At 43.1% G+C, this 20,054-nt stretch overlaps 1 protein-coding gene across 2 annotated transcripts in view; it reads right to left on the reverse strand.

Annotated features, from left to right (window-relative positions):
• The window catches only part of LOC138296808 (exportin-5-like), a 1,097,230-nt gene that overhangs the window by 214,933 nt on the left and 862,243 nt on the right, over positions 1-20,054 (reverse strand). For both annotated transcript variants that reach the window (XM_069236256.1, XM_069236254.1), the window contains exons 25-26: positions 3,613-3,653; positions 2,822-2,907 (exon numbers count right to left, since the gene is read on the reverse strand). In XM_069236256.1, coding sequence (XP_069092357.1) covers positions 2,822-2,907; positions 3,613-3,653 — 127 coding nt within the window. The remainder of the gene's footprint in view (positions 1-2,821; positions 2,908-3,612; positions 3,654-20,054) is intronic.

Genomic DNA, 20,054 nt, shown 5'->3' on the forward strand with positions numbered 1-20,054 from the left:
AACCCATACTTTGTGTGCCTTCTCCTTGCTTTTTTTTCGTTCTCAATGCTTTCACCTTGCTTTTTCATCCGTTTTGTGTCCTCTCCTTGCTTTCCCCTAGTTTTCATTGCTTTCTAATTGCTATTCCCTGTATTTTGTGCCCACTTCTTGCTTTTCCCTCATTTTCACTTTCTCCTTGCTTTTTCCCACGTTCTCACCTTGCTTCCCCCCTATTTTGTGTGCCTTCTCCTTGCTCTTCCCACCTTCTCACTGCTTTCACCTTGCTTTTTCACCCGTTTGTTTGTGAACTCTCCCTCCTTGCTTTTCTAACTTGGTTTCACTGCTTTCTTCTTGCTTTTCCCCATGATTTGTGCTTTTTCCTTGCTTTTCCATAATTTTCACTGCTCTCTGTTTCAGATTTTTGTGTGCCTTCTCGCCTTTCCCTCATTTCCCCTGCATTCTCCTTGCTTTTCCCCTCATTTTTCTGTGCCTTCTCCTTGCTTTTCCCTCGTTCTTTTTCCTTGCTTTTTTACCTGTTTTTTTAAGAGCCTCCTCCTTTCTTTTCCCTCTTTTTCACTGCTCTCTCCTTGTTTGTTCCTGTTGTGTGCCTTCGCCTTGAATTTCCCTTGCTGTCCATGCTTTCTCCTTGCTGTTTTCCCTCGTTTGTGTAATTCCTCTCCTTGCTTTTCTCTCGTTCTGCTTTCTCCTTGCTTTTTCACGTGCCCTCTCCTTGCTTTTCCCTCGTTCCCTCTGCTTTCCCCTTGCTTTTTCACCCGTTTGTGTGCCCTGTCCTGGATATTCTCTCTTTTTCACTGCATTCTCCTTTCTTTTCCCCTGGTTTTTATATGCCTGCTCCTTGCTTTTCCCTCGTTTTTATTGCTTTCTCCTTGCTTTCTCGCCACATACTGTGTGCTCTCTCCTTGCTATTCCCTCATTTTCACTGCTTTCTCCTTGCTTTTCAACTTTTTTAGTGCATTCTCCTTGCTTGTCCCTCATTTTTACTGTGTTTTCCTTGCTTTCCCCCATTTTTTGTGTGCCTTCTCTTTGCTTTTCCCTCATTTTCAGTGCTTTATCATTGTTTTTTTCCTCGTGTGTGTGACTTCTAGCTTTTCCCTAGTTTTTACTGCTATTTGCTTGCTTTTTCTTCCCATGGGTTTTGAGTGCCTTCTCCTTGCTTTTCTCTTTTGACACGGGATGGGAAATTATGAAGTTATCTTAGCAAAATTTTATTAAGGCTGGTTCATGCGTATCAACCAACCTATACGTGGCTCTGAGGAAGACTGGTTGGTCGATACGCCTGAGCCAGTCATAAAACTTTGGAGTGCGGACATTTTCTCATGGCTATTGGTATTTACTTTGTTGAGTGAGCCTTCTTTACACACACAAAAAACCAGACTTACCTTAAATATACTTACCTTTCATTGTAAAGGCATGCGTGGTAAAGGCATTCCGTTGTAAAGGCAGGTAAAGCTGGTCTCCCAGTATTTTCTGCATGCGATCCCAGTGAAAAAGCCAAGTACTGCAATTCAGGACATACAGGCTCTGGATCTCTTTATGTGTTACATTTGTGCCGTGCTTTGTGCGCTCTTATCAGTCCCCGGGATTGTAAATAAATGCCAGCAAGTCCAATTACAAGAAGCATGCAATGTTAACAATGGGTAACACTAACTGATTATGAGTGTGCCTCCATGCTGAATGACACAGCTTGTATGTGTTTATGTCCAACTACCAACCAACTGTCACCACTTGAAGTATGAGGCAGGTCAGCATGAATGGAGTTATCTAGAATGTGCATCTCTCACGACCACCCCATGTAAGTGGCAGAAACCTACATTTTCTGCTAGGTTGCGTTAAACCCACATGACATGTTTCAATTTCCTCATGTATCTGCAGATATTCTAATGGGAGAGTAGGTACCATACAGTATACAAAGGATGCATGTGATGTCGCAGGATTACAGAGGCAATATATCTACCTACCTCTGCCTACAAAAGTGTGCTTTATGTGATGGTGTGGCAGTCGGCGAGTGGGCATGCAGGACAAAATGTGAGCAGCTTGTGGGACCTATAACATTAATACTTGCATGGGATTAGGAATTGGACAAGACCTGCAATGTTGCAATGATAGGAAGATAAGATGACTCCATATTACAAGGGACATTAAGTTCGGGTCCCAGGCTTTATCTTTAAAAAGCACGGACATCTTTTACTTCATTCTAATGGGTAGTGAACCAAGTGATCAGAATATGACCGCATTTGAAATGAAACTATCAAATGGAGTCCCTGGAGACCGAGCTATCCATTAACCCTCACAAACTACTTTCACATCTGCTGGCACTGCATCACAACGTCATAGTCTGAGGCATTGTCACTCATATTGTCATACAACTGGCATCGTGGTAAAGGCAGTAGCATGCTTGAGCAAGCACTAGTCCTGACTTTTAGCATGCAGTGGAACATTCTGTCACATCAGTTATACCATGCTTGGAGATAGTGTGCAAGAGTGTGTCTGCTCAGTCTTAAATACCCAGTCTCAGTATACGTCACCCCATCTGGGAAAATTCTCTGGCTATGTGCAACTTCCTCTCTCCAATTTGTAATGACATTGTAATTACATTTTGCATGTTTGAGTGCTTCTTTATTAATTTTAAAAAAAACCACACAAAACGAAACATTAAACTTGTGTGTCACCTGCACTTAACTACATATTGGTTAGTTTTTTTGCATTGGCATATTACAACCAAATTTGCTCTCAGCTGTTTGTAAATGTGGACTATAAGACAGTGAGTGCTGATGTGAGCAGTTTTCTGAAATACTGACTTTGAAATTATGTTACCACTTACCAATGAATCTAATGAGTTCCTGAGTCAACAGTCTGACCTGCTCTTCCTCTATGTCATCCTGGGATTCAGAAGTTGCGTCATGTTTGCTACAGGAATCAAAGAGAAAAAAGCCGTCATTAAATGCCAATGCAGAGGGACTATATAAAGTGAGTGTTATACTGCTTTTAAAGGTGGGACAAACTTGTGGTGTTTTAGGGTCTCCGGTGTTTGACTCTACAATTTCCTCTTTGAAGTCTTATGTTTTGATTCACTTTCTCTTTCATACAATTGAGCACGCGCACACACACGGACACACACACACACACACACACACGCCCTCCCCCCACCCCCACCCACACACACACCAACACCAGACCAAAGAAAACAAAATAGGTCAACCGAATGGCTGTGATACCACACATCGCTCGTAAAGTAGTCACAAGTTTGAAATTTGAACTGATCCATCCATGATACAGCCATGACAGCTCTGACAGTAAGCACCGTCAAAATCCTTCTAACACTTCATCTGTCAGGGAATGGGAAACTACAAAACAATGTTGCTAAGGATCTGAAGGACATGCAAGACGGCAGCCATTTTTTCACACGTATCTTCTCAGAAAAGACGTACAACAAATCTCAAGGTCACACATTAAATAGTTGCTCACAAGACTGAGTCACAGAAGAGTGGACTATTGGAGTTAGTGAGAAAGCATCTGTAGAGTTTGTGAAGAGGAAGAGAGGAGCAAACTGTGACTATTTCTCAGATTTCCTAGCAGATAAGATGTTATCCTGGGGCTCAGTAAGGTTCTTACTTCTTCTGCTGTTCGATTACACTCCATTCTTTAGTCAGCCTCTGTAAAAACAGAAATGAGAATTCAGCTACAGACAATGAGCAACATCTGACCAGTTTACATGAATTGTAACTCAAAAGTAGAGATGGAGTGAGGCATAAGCAGTGTTCACTATCTGATGTATCCCTCAGCATCAAGCTTTGCATGATGGAAAAAAAAGGTTTCTGGAGCCTTAAGATTTCAACAATCATTATTCGAAATGTTTAGTATTTTTTAAATCCCGCCAACCCTCGCTCATGTATATAGCTAATCAGTTGTGACATATTAATGGTTCCATTTAACCTGAGTTCACCAGAATAACGCCCACATGACATCAGAGAGAGGAACAGCTACTCAGTAGAGATTTGGGAAGTAGGATGCCACTTATTCAACAGGCCACTCTTAGCCTAACTTGATATGGCCCAGTGTCTCATGGTAGAGTGGCATCATGTGAACACACTACTAACAGCATTTTACAAGTGGAAGTTGCAGCTACCGGAGATGGTGATATGTCTGATGATTTAAACTCAGCTTTGGAGTCAGAATCTATACATTATCCTCCTCTACGTTCAGTACAGTGTAAAAGCCGAACATGACAAATTTGCATTGTGTAAAGATTAAATTTAAAGTGCAAAGATAACTAGCATACAGTTAGTGTTTAAAAAAAAAAAGGGGGAAATAAAGGAATGCTTGCAAATAACTTTGCCATCAGCTAAAACCTACCCATAATTCAGGCAAATACAGCAAAATGCCACTGTATCGCCAAGCTGATTATAATACGAGTATCACAGAGTGGAGGAAAGTGCAGAATACCAAAAAGTGTGGCAAGACACAAAGGTGCCATCAGCGCATAAACTTTTTATTTTATTATTATTAAATTATTATTATTTTTTTTTTTTTACAGCAAATCAGGCCTAGATCCCCTCAACGGCAAAAACATCAAGTAAGCCTATTATGCACTCTGGTGCACAATAAAAGTAAGGCAGTGTCAGTAGCTCTACGGGCCAAAGCCTTTGTAAAGGCCAAGGCTCAACCATAATGAGTAAGAGCACCATCAGGGCGCGAAGGACAGAGTATGGGAGTGATAGGGAAATAAACAAAGCACAGAAGAACGAGCACCATGAGAAACATTAGTCAACTTTGGTGAAACGTCAGACAACTTATGAGCTGTCCTTTGGCTATTGATGGTCTGGGCACTATGGAAGAGGATTCTTGTGAAACAAAGAAGACAGCAATGTGGTTTGTGCAACTCTCTCTCACTGGTATAGCCCCCATATAATGAGGTGAACTGACATTAGGCGACAAAGGTGAGGCATGGCACTTGACAGAAGTTGTCACAGTCAAACATATCAATAAACAACCATTATACACCCCAATTAATATGTCACACATCAACTGTTCTTTACTGCACGTAAACAGTCTAATAAACAGTCTACCAATCCATCAACATGCAAAAGACTATGGTAATTCAAAATGTGAAAAATATACTGAGCTACCATCCATACAACAAAAGACATCTGACCAAGGGTTCTTAACCACACAGATACAAAAGCAACCATCAGCACCAGTAAACATAGCAACTATGGCAACCTTGAACAATGTCCTACTCCAAAGAAGATTGGGTGCGGGAAGCTAAGCATACCATCTTGGATTGGGTCTGTTGAATGTTAAAGGACTGTTGCCTACTGAGTAGAAAAACAGCATTGGTTTGGAAGACAGCAGCAACAGTAAAGCTAACTGATCTTCCATATCTTGATGCTGCATCCAGCTTCACTAATGTAACCCACTATTCCAGGCAGTGGGCAGCAGGAAAAGGAGAAGCAGCCGTAACTGACAGGGAGAAAAGGCCACAGCTGCCAGGAGGAACCCACACACAAAGTGAACAGGAGCAGCGACATTGGAGAGGCCCTAACACAACACAAATGTTCCATCAAACACATGGCAGCTTCATTCAAAGCCAATGCAAAGGTCTTGGGCACGCTGGAGGCTCAAGAAGAAGGATTTGCATTCAATGGTCCGTCCTGTTGACAAGTGTCTTGACTGGTATCCAAATAATGTATCTGAGTTCACAGGATGATGCCACACGTGACCAAACATTCCATCAGCCAGCAGTGATTGACAAGTCTTAAGTCTTGCGATCCCTCCTAAAAAGAAATAGAATACATCAAATGGCAGTGGCTGGACACTTAATTTTTACCTTAAGCAATACCACCCAATGCAAACGCCCTGTGTTGTTGATATGCAACCCGTTGTGTGTGATAATTTATTCACAGCAATATCCATCTTGCCCATGCATGTGATGTTGCCTTGAGGTGCCTTTCAGTACTATCATTCACTGGACCATGCTAATAAACAGATTCTTTTCTCTTTGGCACAACACACTTACAATTAATATGCAAACACCCAATCATACTACAGGCAGCCTACTGTCTAGGTTTCCTACATTATCTGGTCTTACAAATAATGAAATATCTATCATTCTACTCCTATGCATTTGTTTCCTGAACATGCATCACATACCTTACATCTTGTGTCCCATCTGATGAAGTGTTTTCTGCGGAAGAGTGCACCTGCCACCAAATGTTTTTTATGTAGTATGTGTATGGCAGCATATTTTGCCTGGTGCATTAATAAGGAACTAGAAGGGGTGCGAAGCCACTGGATTCTGCTTTTCAAGCCTTCAAATAGTTGTTGAATGTTACTCTTTGGCTACATATGTGTACTACTGTACCAGTATCTTGATGGATGTTATTAGTGGTAAGAAAAGCTTTGAAGGTTAATTGTCTCACCTGCAGGTTTTCGCTGGAAGACATTATGTGCATCTGGTTATCTTGTAGCTCTTGTTGCCATCAGCAGTGATCCATTGTCTTGCAGTTAGGATGTCTTCACGGCTCCTGGCTTGCTGCAGTGCCTCAACATCAGAGTTGAGAGTCAGGATATCTTGCACAACATTCCATAAACAGAAGGACTGCACCGTGTAATGTTTGCATGTCAATGCTCATGTCACTTATGTCTGCTCTTGCGATCTGCTGACCCACTTTGAGAGGTAAAAAAAAATCTAATTATCTACAGCTCCATCACACAGGGAAATCCGGTCTGGTGTTACTGTGGGGCACTGTGTGGGTTTCTCAAATGTTATATTAGAATACACTGTAGGGTACCACCAAAGCACCAAATGAGATCCCCATTAGCCGGTTCCCATGGCAGCAGTTATATCATTTTGAAATTTTGGTCATAACTCAAATAGCTGTACATATTTATGGTGTGACCATACCCAACAGTAATCACATTCTGAACCAGCAAACATAATCTTATTGAGTTACTTGATTTAGATGTAAATCAGAGGATTGAAGAAATCAGTGAGATTAAAAACTGACTGATTGGAATTATTTGGGCTTGAAATACAATTCCAATGCTATTTATGTAACAGCTACGAAAGGAGACTGCTGCTTAACTCTTCTCAGTTTGTCCATTTACATTCCCTAGCACCTTAGTCAATTGTTTGTTACAAATTCTAAAATAAATGTTTCCTAATAGTCTGTGGCATAAACATTAAGTTCCAGATGTATGAATATCTGGTCGCAAACTGTTACGAGTATCTTTGCAGCCAGTAAAGATTTTTCAAGAAGAGACCCATCTATTAATAGGTCTGTACTTAAAAATCAGATTTGGAGTGGGTCTCATGCCCACATACCTCATGAATATTAATGAGGTAGGTTGCGAATTGCAACTCACTCCAAGTGGATGCCATCACAGGGATGATGGCCTACTGGAGTCCGTAGACAACCATGTCTGGCTGCTAATAATGAACACCCTTTTTTCCCCTCAAACTGCAGACCTTTTCCTTAAATGTTTTCTTTTGGCAGTGCCCCCTTTTCAACCATCTTTTTTTTTTTCTTTCAAACATTGACAAAGGGGAAAAGAGACCCCAATATTTTGCAATAGTGTATTGACTGCTTAACACCGATACATAATTTGGTATTTGGAAGTGACATCTACTACCAGATACTGAATCATCGTCCATTTAGGAGTCATAAAAACGTTAACGTCTAAAACGGGGTTAGAACAAAGGATTAGAGTGAACTGACCCTAGTTACTTATCTTCAGTAAAGCTATTTCTACTGGATGCAAGATCTTTCTACGTATTACTAACCTTATAATTCCTTATCTAATGTTTAACCATGAGCAGTAAAGTGAATAATTAAGGCTTTTCCCTCCTAGCAGATCTCAGGGGTGGCTCCTTCTCAATGGCAGAGGAGCGTTGCCCCCCCTTTCCCCCTCGCTAAGAGCCCGCAAATGAAAAATAGTAAGATCATTTTCTTTCGTTTTATTTTTCATCTGCTGGCTCAGCCAGCAGTGCAGGGAGTGGTGGGGCTGGGCCATAGGAGGAGGGGGAGTGAAATGCACCAAGTATGCATGTGTGTTTGGCCAGCTCTCTTAGACCGGCCAAACACACATGCGCACTTAGGTTTCTGAAGAAACTGCACAGACTGTAGTGTACTGTCTGAGCAGCAGTCCAAGCCACTCAGGCCAACCCCGAAGCTGCTTTCATGCTAGGTTTAGCATGAAAGCAGCGCCAGAATTGCTGGGGAGCCTGTGCTGGTGTCCCAGTGAATGCTGGGACACCATCATGAACAGATAAGTGAGGCGGCAGGACTCGGTAATGGTGGAACATTACATGTTTTTTTTTTTGTTTTTATTATTTGTCGACCCCCCTTGACATTTGCAGCAGCCACCACTGGTAGATCTACAATGTGATCAGGAGTTGCCATACGACGTACATTGCAACTAGGTCTGTCCGAAACCTGACTATATCGTCCCATATAAAGCACCATCTGTTGCATTTGCAACAGTTTCTTTATGAGCTAAATGACTGCAGACTATTTTTTTGCACTCTTTATTTCAAAACTTTCACAGATAGTAACAGCAATTACAAAAACGTAATGCACAATGACAATACAGCACCGTTCCCCAAATCCTACATATACATGTGCCCCACTCCTTACTTCCCCTTACCTCCAACTGGGTTCCCAGCAGTGTGTTCTACTAAGTAATGGTTACTCTGTGACCAAGGGCCGATGGGGCTGCTGTTCGGGTGAGCTTATAACAGAGTCAGTGTCTTCCCCTGCAATCACCGCCATCAATTCTTGCAGCATTAATGCCCCCTCAAAACAGTCCACCTCATCACCCGCCTGGACCTTGTTCATCCTGCGTTCCTCTGCCACAGCCCACTCTCCCATGTTTTTACTGTACTGCTCATTTATAGGCCCCTTGTGACACATCTAATGGCTGTTCTGCGATTTGCCAGCACAAGTCCCAGCAGTGCAAACTTGTAATACACTTTGCTCTCACTTGGGCATGGTATTAGGTGTACAGACAGTGGGGGTCCGTAAGTTCTATAATTAAGTCAGTCACCTCTCTGAGCCTTTCAGAATCACGTTATACCCCCAGGCCATATGCAAAAAGTCTGCCTCACCAGCGACGCATAGTTCTATATATACCATGCAACCGTTTCAGTGGAGAAAGATAAGCTCAATGTAGGATTATAGGAAGTTGGCTCTGTATATACTATCTCAAAGTAGTACAGAGAACCAAAGTAAGGTTCCCCTTAGAGGTAAGACAGTGGCAAAATTAGTTAATTCTAATGCTCTATTTTGTGGTAGTGTGGTCGAGCAGTAGGCTTCAGAGGGTAGTGTTAAGCATTTGTTGTACACACACACAGGCAATAAATGAGGAACATACACTCAAAGACTTAACTCCAGGCCAATAGTTTTTATATAGAAAAATATATTTTCTTAATTTATTTTTAAAACCACAAGATTCAAGATTTGAAGTAAATACATAAAATGCAAGGTACTCCACACAGCTAAGTTAGGAACTTTGAATAAGAGCAGTAACATACACAGTTTTAGTTAAAATGACAATAAGCTATTTTAAAAGTGGACAGTGCAAAAATCAACAGTTCCTTGGGGAGGTAAGTAATGGACACAAGTAGGCACACAAAACACACCCTCAGCAGCACAGAGGCAGCTGGGTGCAGTGTGCAAAGCAGGCGACAGGTTTGTAATAGAAAGCAATGGAGGGACCCGGGGGTCACTCTAGCGGTGCAGGCAGGGCACGGGGGCCTCTTGGGCCAGCCACCGACTGAGCTAGGCAGACGGTCGCCTAATGGTCACTGCTGCACTGAAGTTCAGTTCCTTCTATTCCTGGGGGCTGCGGATGCAGTGCTTGGTCCAGGCGTAGGGTTCCTTGTTACAGGCAGTCGTGGTCAGGGGGAACCTCTGGATTCTCTCTGCATGCATCACTGTGGGGGTCCAGGGTGGTCGTTGCGGGTTACTCACGAGGTGGCAGTCGCCTGAGAGTCCTCCATGTAGTGTTGGTTCTCTGAAACTCGAGCCGGGGGCGTTGGCTGCAGAGTGTGAAGTCTGACGCTTCCGGCGGAAAGAGTGAGTTCTTTGAAAGTTGTTACAAAGTTGCAAAATGTTGCTGTAGGTAACAAGTGCCGCTGTGCTCAGGAGTTTCTTGGTCCTTCAGATTTCAGGGCAGTCCTCTGAGGCTTCAGAGGTCGCTGGGTCCCTGCTGGATGCGTCGCTGCTGCAGTTTTCTTTGAGTCAGGAGACAAGCCGGTATAGCTGGGGCCAAAGCAGTTGTTGTCTCCGTCGTCTCTGCAGAGCTTTCAGGTCAGCAGTCCTTGTTTCAGGTTGCAGGAATCTGATTTCCTGGGTTCTGGGCTGCCCCTAAATACTAAATGTAGGGGTGTGTTTAGATCAGGAGGGCAGTAGCCAATGGCTACTGTCCTGGAGGGTGGCTACACCCTCTTTGTGCCTCCTCCCTGAGGGGAGGGGGCACCTCCCTTATCCTATTGGGGGAATCGTCCAATCTCTAAATCGAGGATTTCTAAAGGCAGGGGTCACCTCAGCTCAGGACCTTAGGGGCTGTCCTGACCGGTGGGAGATGCCTCCTTGTTTTTCTCATTATCTCCTACAGCCTTGCTGCCAAAAGTGGGGGCAGTGGCCGGAGGGGCGGGCATCTCCACTAGCTGGGATGCCCTGGGGTGCTGTAACAAAAGGCATGAGCCTTTGAGGCTCACCACTAGGTGTTATAGTTCCTGCAGGGGAAGGTGAGACGCACCTCCACCCAGTACAGGCTTTGTTCTTGGCCACAGAGGGACAAAGGCACTCTCCCCATGTGGCCAGCAACTCGTCTGGTTGTGGCAGGCTGTCAGAAACTGGTCAGCCTAGCACTAGGAGTCGGACTGCTATTCTGGGGGCATCTCTAAGATGCCCTCTGTGTGCATTTTACAATACATCACACACTGGCATCAGTGTGAGTTTATTGTGCTGAGAAGTTTGATACCAAACTTCCCAGATTTCAGTGTAGCCATTATGGACCTGTGGAGTTCATGGTTGACAAACTCCCAGACCATATACTCTTTATGGATACCCTGCACTTACAATGTCTAAGGTTTTGCTTAGACACTGTAAGGGCATATTGCTCATGCAGCTATGCCCTCACCTGTGGTATAGTGCACCCTGCCTTAGGGCTGTAAGGCCTGCTAGAGGGGTGAATTACCTATGCCACAGGCAGTGTAAGGTTGGCATGGCACCCTGAGGGGAGTGCCATGTCGACTTAGTCATTTTCTACCCACCAGCACACAAGCTGTGAGGCAGTGTGCATGTGCTGAGTGAGGGGTCCCCAGCGAGGAATAAGACATGCTGCAGCCCTTAGAGACCTTTCCTGACCAAAGGCCCTTGGTACCAGGGTACCATTTACAAGGGACTTTTCTGAGTGCCAGGGCTGTGCCAACTGTGGAAGCAAAGGTACAGTATAGGGAAAGAACACTGGTGCTGGGGCCTGGTTAGCAGGGTCCCAGCACACTTTCAATCATAACTAGGCATTAGCAAAAGGAAGGTCAGGGGGTAACCATGCCAAGGTGGCATTTCCTTACAATTGTGTTTACTCGCCTCCTAGGGGAGTATTGCCTATATAGTATTTTAGTATTTGTGTTACTATAGTAAAGTACCTTTATTTTTGTAACACTGTGTGGTTCTTTCATGTGTGTAAGTGCTGTGTGGCTGTAGTGGTATTGCATAAGATTTGCATGTCTCCTAGATAAGTCTTAAAAGAAAAAGGGAGCACACTGCCTTGCATTCAAGTAGAAAATAGCCCCAAGGCATCATGGTAAATGCAGTCATTTAAATATAAACAGTGAGAATTTTTCAAAAATTATTCACCCTAAGTAGGTGCAGCAAGTGCTGTATCGCTGTAGAAAGTCTTTCACCTAAGGTAGGTGCAGCGAGTGGCTCACGGGAGCCGACATTTAGACATCCAAAAAGAAAAAGGGAGCACACTGCCTTGCATTCAAGCGGAAAATAGCCCCAATGCATCATGGTAAATGCAGTCATTTAAATATAAATAGTGAGACTTTCTACAGCAATAATTTGTGGAGAAAAAAACCTCTGAAAAGGTTGTCCTGTCAGCAGGAGCCAGAAAAAAAAACTGAAGCAACTGTCACCTGCTCAGTATGATGGGATACTGGAGTGGTCTCTGGCTTCTTAAAGACACAGTTTCTATTTTTACTCATATAATTGCAACCTGGGGTGCTACACTGTCCTTGGTTGCTTCATGTCTGTTACTCCAAAAAAAGGGTTTATGAAAGACATTTGCGCTATTAAAAAAAAAAAAAAAAAACGAAAAACAACATCAGATGATATATAGATGTAATCTCTTGGCCCCTATTTTGAACTAAAGATGAAGATTTGAGGCCACTGAAGCCTATCCCTATAGGCAGCATAATAAATTTCTCTCTTAAGTGACTGCAGGCCTTCCCAAAGAAAGGCGTAACATCTCCACTTAAGAGGATATATTTTGAATAAGTGCTACGGGGTCACCGCATGCGGACAGGACTATTCAGTGCTTATGACTGTAAATGGAAAACCCCTATGAGAGAACAAGCAGTTACAGTATTTAAAAACCCTATATTAATAGCATCAACAGCAGTTGGTGGACAAACATTGATACAGAGAAATATCCATACATACACAAATAAAATTATAGCCATATATTATAAACTGTTTAAATATAAACGTAAACATGTAATCAACAGGGGCTCACCTTATTGAAATAAGTGGTGAAGCACCGCATATCCAACTACTGCATCACTGCGCTGCACCTATTCCAGGCAATAATGCTGCATGAATGTATGCACATTATTGTGGCAGCACAACTTATCTTCTCCAGAGCCACTGCAGCAAATAATACAGTCAAGGTAGAGGCTGCTCCAGCAGAGCGCACCTTGATCTTTGCTGTTAAAGATCTGCCAGCTTTGGAATGAAAGAACGGATAGTGGCGGACAGCAATGGTTGCTTTTGTGACTGGTGAACCTTTACGAGTATTTCCATATGCTATCAACAGTTAATCTGCTTTCCTGATCCGTTCTTGTGTGTGATGCCAATAGAACTTCAGACTTCTTTTGATGTCTAAGGATCTTTCGGTTGGAGACTGTGGATTTGGAAAGAAAGTTCTTAGTCTCACTGGTTCATTTAGATGGAAATCAAAGGGACTTTGGGAATGCATTTCAGATTGTTTCTGTGAATCACAATCATCTGTAAAACAGAGGAAGGGTTCGTTAGTTGTAAATGGCTGTATTTCACTCAACCTTCTAGCTGATTTTAATGCCAGTAGTAATGAGACTTTCCACAACAGGAACTTGAGGTCCACTTTGTGTACTGGTTCAAATGGATTTGTCATGAGTTGTGCCAATACAACATTCAGCCACCATGCAAGGGGGGAAGAGCCCTTTAGGAGGGAAAAACCTGAACAGTCCTTCGATCAATTGCTTAATGATCCTGTTTGACCACAAGATATAATGGTATCTATATCTTGATACTGCAGCAAGATGTTCCCTAAAAGACTAACTATGCTAGCGATAGGAGATAAGGTAATATTTGCTCTGGCGATGCCTGAAAAAGATGTAAATTCGATTTCTGGCACCATAGACAGAAACATTTCCATTTCAATCTACACATTTTTGTAGTGTTGTCTGCTCTCCCTTTAGCAAAGATGTCTCTTCTGTCCTAAGGGTATTCAGATCTACGAACTCATGGAATTCAGGAGCCACGCGCACAAGTGGAGCAAAGTTGGATTTAGATGAAGGCCTGACTAATTGTCTAGTGTGTCCTGGATGATTTCAAGTGAATGTGGTTGGTTTCTGAGAATAGGAACGGCTCTGTGAACCAGTGCTGTCTTCTGCTTTCATGTTGGTGAAAACCTCTGTAATAAGAGGTATCAGGGGAAAAGCATATGCACAAATCCAACGAATTCCCTAAGATCCTGGATGTGGAATTTGCATAGAACTGGTATTTCTGTCTCTTGTGGCAAAGAGATCTAGCAGTAGCTTGCACCGGAGGGAGATCTTGTTTCGCACTGACTGGTTCAGGTCCCAGTCATAGCAGCTGGTCCTTGTTCTGCTTAGCATGTCCGCTAACAGATTTATTGCCCGAAGCACTATCCCGTGCTTCATGAGCCAGTTTCTGATTTCCCAAGCTTCTCTGGAAAGGGATAGCGATCTTGTGCCCCCTTGTATGTTTATGTAATGCATGCTGGTGGTATTGTCCGTGCAAACACTGACAAACCGGTTATCCACTGTAGGAAAACTTGGAGACAGATTCTTTTGAGCATGGTTCTTTGGACTGGAGACCACTTCCCTGGACCTGCAGGTCTTGAATGTGGCCAATCCAGCCCTCTAAGGGGGCATCCGCGTTTATAAGAAAATCTAGTATTCAAGGCAGGAGTGAGAGAACCTCAGAAAGATGGTTGGTTTGTGACCACCAAGTTACAACTTGCATCATGCCTTGCGTGATCTTGACTAGATTGCTGAATGATCCCTCGTCTGCATCCACTGCTTGCCCTTTTCGTCTTGTAGAGGCCTCATTTTTAGGTGGGAGAAAGGGACTAGATTTATCCCCAAGGACATCATCCCTAAGAGCAATTTGAACAGACTCACTTAAACAGATTTTCTTCCCAGCAGTTTAAGTGCTAGTTCTTTGAGTCTTTGATGGTATCTAAAGCCGCTCACAGGAATTGTATCCTTCTTGATGGAAAAGTTGATGATTTTTGGTGGCTGACAGTGAGACTTAAGTTGCTAAACAATGTAAGGCAAGCTTCAACACTTGACTGTATGTTGGTGCTTTTCTAAGCCGGCAGTCGATGTATGGGAAAACCAGATAACTGCCTTTCCTTAGTAAAGCTGCCACAGGGGCCAGGCTGATTGTGGAGATGTGGCAAGCTATTCTGGGGTCGAACAGGAGGACTTTGAAATGGTATTGGGTGTCAGCTACCATGAACCTTAGAAATGTGCGATGTTTGGGATGCATGGGAATAATGAAAATAAGCATCATGTAAATCCAGGGTTGTCAAGTAGTCCTGTGTTTGAGGAGATGCAGGATGGCTAAAACACATGACCATGTGAAAGGAGTGTTTTCATAGTAATTTCGGGTGATCCAAAATGGATTGCTATTCCCTTGTTTTTCTTTTTTATGAGGAAAAAACTGGAGTAGAAACCCATTCCCTTTTGGAAGTGGGGGACTTTTTCTATTGCTCCTTTGCTCAACATGGTGAGGTCTTCCTTTCAGATTAAGTGAAGATGTGGTGTGTACAATCCCTTTAGTGGAGTGGCTGGTGGGAACTCGAACTCCAGGGTATGACCGTATGTGACAAGGTCTAAAAGCCATCTGTCTGATGTTAACTGCCACTACTGGTTGGAGAAGTTGGAAATGTTTACACCCAAGGCTTGCATAGGTTTGTGCATAACTGCCACCTGAGAAGGGTCACTGTTTCCTACTGGTGTCTCTGCCTTGGATGGTTAGTTTCTGCCCCAGCCTCTGTTTTAAGCAGCTGGAGGTGTTAGTCGATAGGGCTGCTGGTGGCAGAGTAGCCTACACTGTTGCTGACACGGAGGGTACAGCAGAAAGCGGTGATAACCCCCTTTGTATGAAGCAAAACCTCTTCCTTGTGCTCCCCAAAAGGGCACTTTTCAAAACTGCATGGTGCCCAAAGATTTTGCAGCATCAGCCTTGATGGCCTGTAAAGCATCGTCCACATGTTTTCCAAAGAGGGCTTCTCAAACATGGGGTATATCCAGGATTTTTAACTGAACCTCAGGCCAGCAAGATGTTGCTTTGAGCCAACATTTTGGCCTTAAAACAACAGCCTCTGCTAGCTGCTAAAAGCCCATTGAGGCTATATCCATAGTGCAGTCAATTAGCTCAGAGGATCCAATCTTATATCTTCCAGGATTAGGTCTACAAAAGCACAGATGCCGGACCACATTTGCCGGTCATATCTGTCCAAGATGGCCAAGGTATTGGCAGACATAAATGAAAATCTTTTGCCTGTATTATCCAGGCACCTATACCTCTCTATCTGGTGGAGTCGAGACAAATGTAGAAGAACTTTTGGAACAGTGCTGAGCCGCCTGAGAGATGACTGAGTCCAGGTTTAGGTGTCTAATTAAACAGGCAGGTTCATCTTTTGGTGCCCTGTACTTTTTATCTATTTGTGGCAGGATGGCTGTGAGTGTCACAGGATTCTTCATAACCCTTGTGCCCACTTCCCAGATATAAACCACTGTTGGGATGGCTTGCACAGACTTCTTTGCAGGCTCCTTAATATCACTGTTTAACATTAGCAACTGGAACCGTTTTGCCTCCCTCACCATCAGGTTGTGGAAACCTCCTATGTCGTCTGGAGGAGACTCTACTGGTTGAGGAGCAGGTGGCGGTACTAATCAGACAGCCAATACACTTGTTGTTATTGTCTGGAATCTCTCCATCCACCCTCTCAGTCCGATGGCAAGGGACCACCCCTAGGCAACTACAATTTTGGATGCAGGAGTCATCCTCGGTGTCACAGTGGTGGAATAGGCCTCTGCGTTCTTGGAGACAGTGGCAGAGGTGGGGCATTAAGCTATGCCAGGGATGTTGGCCTTATAAGCTCAGGAAACCTTTTCTAGTAGTCCTACAGCATACTGTGAAGGTCTTGAAAAAGGGTCAAAAGAACCTGCACCATACTTTCTTGTAAAGGAGTATGGCCATATTGTTAGAAATGCTCCCCATGATATGGGGGGTGGGGGACAGGTGGTGATTTTTGGGGGTGGTGGGAATGTGTTCACGCAGATTGAATCATTTTGTTATTTCTGCTGTTGTCGAGTCATCATCAGATCAGTGGATGCAGCTGCCAACTGCAGTGGCTTTTTGGTATTCTTCAGCATCTAAAGTTAATCTAGTCGACAGGTCAGCATCTACAAAGTTATTCTAGTCGACAGTGCTGCTGTCGACGGCTGTACGGAAGTTGTCGATGGAGCCTTCGTTGAGGATACTTTCGTCAACATGCTCAACGCAGACGATGATATGGATGGTGTTGCGGTCATAGCCGGCGTCAAAGTCACTGTGGTAATAAGTCACCGTCGTTGACAATGGTTTTTCGAGTGTAAGGTGGTGGTTGTCGAGATAGTTAAAGCTGGTTTAGGCTTTGTTGTTGACCGCTTTGAGGAGGTCTTAGGAGTATGTACTCCATATTTCACCAATGGAGTGGTGAGCTCGGATCTGGCAGCTTACTTGGAGATTTTTTCTCCTTTCTTCTTTTTTGAACTGTCCTTGATAGACTCACAGTCCTCTTTAATGCCTTCTTGGACTTCTCTGAAGTCATTTGGTCATGCAACCTTTCCCTCTTCTGGGACCTTCTCTGAGAGGTGGAAGAGGTGTCCCTGTCATCTTTAGAAAAAGGAGATATTTTGATTTAGTTTTTGGAAGCCAAGGCATAAACCTCCCTTCCCTATCCTTTAAGGTTTTAGTGGAAAATGTACAATGCATGTGCAGTCTTTCACCTTATGTTGAGGGTAGAGGTAGTAGATGCAGTCCTTGTGGGGGGTCTTCAAAATGAAGTATTTTCCGCTCACGTGTACCACAGGGCCTGAAAGACCCTTTCACAGATTGTCTCGGATATGGTAGTAGATACGTTTTTAAACACTGGTTTGAAGAAAAACTGAGAAGAGCTCAGGGAGACTCTGTTCACACAATATACACTAGAAAGTCTAAGGGACTTAGCCTTTGCTTGGGAGTGTTCTAGAGGGTGCTGTCTGACTGGCTGCGTTTGTTTTTTTAAAGGACATGGATAGGCTATTAAATGTGATTCTCTATTGCCCTTGTAGCCTATTGTAATGTTATGTACTGCTTTATTATTGTACAGTGGGACTTCCACCTCTACGACGGGGAATTATTGAAACATGTGAATCTATGAAAGATCCAATACTGGAGAACTGAACAGTTCCAGAATTGAAGTTATCTTATTTGCACTACAAGACAGTCATACTTTTAATTATTTGCTCCAGACGTAAATTCTTGACCAAGAGATTTACATGCATAATTAGTAAAAAAAAATATAGGACTGATCTATGATAATGAAATGTCTTAAAAGGCTCTAGAATGAAAGGTTGCACGCAGTTGCTTTCATCAACTATCCAAGCATAAGCCTATGATCCTGCTATCCTCAAAGCATAAGCCCATTGTGGTAAGAGTAGCAGCTGATGCCTGGTTGGACTGTTTAAGTCTGACTGTCAACATCTCTACTTAACTGGCTGTAAAGAGCACAGAATGGCAGTCTTGCTGCAAGACTGAAAACAGGATCAGATTTCATAGGGAAGGAAAGCACTGCACTGATATCTGGCAAAAGGCCAGATCTGCTGGAGCACAGGAAGTTCAAACACTCAGGATATGAACACTTTTAAGCCAAATAATGTGATGTCTTCCAAAGTATTCCTAAGGCTTGTTGACATAATGATTTAATTTGGAGAGGCCAGACTGTATAGTTTAAAAGAAACTGTTTAAAAAGCTGAAAAAGAAACTGTATTTCTATTCTGAAAATGGCTTCAATAAAAAGTTTGCTGTGCTAAGGCCATTCTCTCAGCTTTCGCAAAACGGGCAGTCTAAACATTTTTTTCACAAAAGAACTTATATATTTTTTTAGGGCAATACATCTTATTTTTTGCCTACCTGAGGAATAAAACCTATACATTTCTGAAAACTAGACAACGTTCTGAATCCTGCAAGACAAGAGGTCGTTTATGGAAGCTGCTCAACATGCCCAAAGAACTATTATTTTAATTAGAAAGTAGTGCAAGCATGAAGGAAAAAATAGAGTAACTGGTGACTAGGGTTAAATTTGAAAGTTTTTGCACTGACTGCCGACGTACAAACTGAACATACAGTTACATATGTTAGACTCTTCCAGAGATTATTCATTTGTCCCCGAAAGAAAATATATATGGAAAATGTCACTTAGCCTGTGTACATCTGTTCGTGTCATTAGTCGCTGCAGATTCACATGCTGTGCACATCCCGCCATCTGGTGTTGGGCTCGGAGCGTTACAAGTTGTTTTTCTTCGAAGAAGTCTTTTCGAGTCACGAGACCGAGGGACTCCTCCCATTTCGACTCCATTGCACATGGGCGTCGACTCCATCTTAGATTGTTTTCCCCGCAGAGGGTGAGGTAGGAGTTGTGTATGCTAGTAATAGTGTCCATGCAATGGAGTGAATACGTATGTATATAATGAATTTTAAAGTAATATTTACAAATGTACAAATGTTCAAGATCTACTTCTAAACGGCTACAGGCTCCCGGGGAGGCGGGTGGGCGCATGTGAATCTGCAGCGACTAATGCCACGAACAGATGTACACTGGGTAAGTGACATTTTCAGTTCAATGGCATGTGTAGCTGCAGATACACATGCTGTGCATAGACTAGTAAGCAGTTATCTCCCCAAAAGCGGTGGTTCAGCCTGTAGGAGTTGAAGTTGTTTGAAATAATGTTCTTAGTACAGCTTGACCTACTGTTGCCTGTTGTGCAGTTAACACATCTACACAGTAGTGCTTGGTAAATGTATGAGGCATAGACCATGTCGCTGCCTTACATATTTCGTTCATTGGAATATTTCCTAGAAAGGCCATGGTAGCACCTTTCTTTCTGGTTGAGTGTGCCTGTGGTGTAATAGGCAGCTCTCTTTTAGCTTTAAGGTAGCAGGTTTGAATGCACTCAACTATCCATCTAGCAATGCCTTGTTTTGAAATTGGATTTCCTGTATGAGGTTTTTGAAAGGCAATAAATAGTTGTTTTGTCTTTCGAATTAGTTTTGTTCTGTCAATGTAGTACATTAGTGCTCTTTTGATGTCTAATGTATGTAGTGCTCTTTTAGCTACAGAATCTGGCTGTGGGAAGAACACTGGTAATTCTACCGTTTGATTCAAGTGGAACGGTGAGATTACTTTTGGTAAACATTTAGGATTTGTCCGTAGAACTACTTTATTTTTGTGTATTTGAATAAATGGTTCTTGAATGGTAAATGCTTGAATTTCACTCACTCTTCTTA

This window comes from Pleurodeles waltl, chromosome 5 (assembly GCF_031143425.1).
Source record: "Pleurodeles waltl isolate 20211129_DDA chromosome 5, aPleWal1.hap1.20221129, whole genome shotgun sequence".
NCBI lineage: Eukaryota > Metazoa > Chordata > Amphibia > Caudata > Salamandridae > Pleurodeles > Pleurodeles waltl.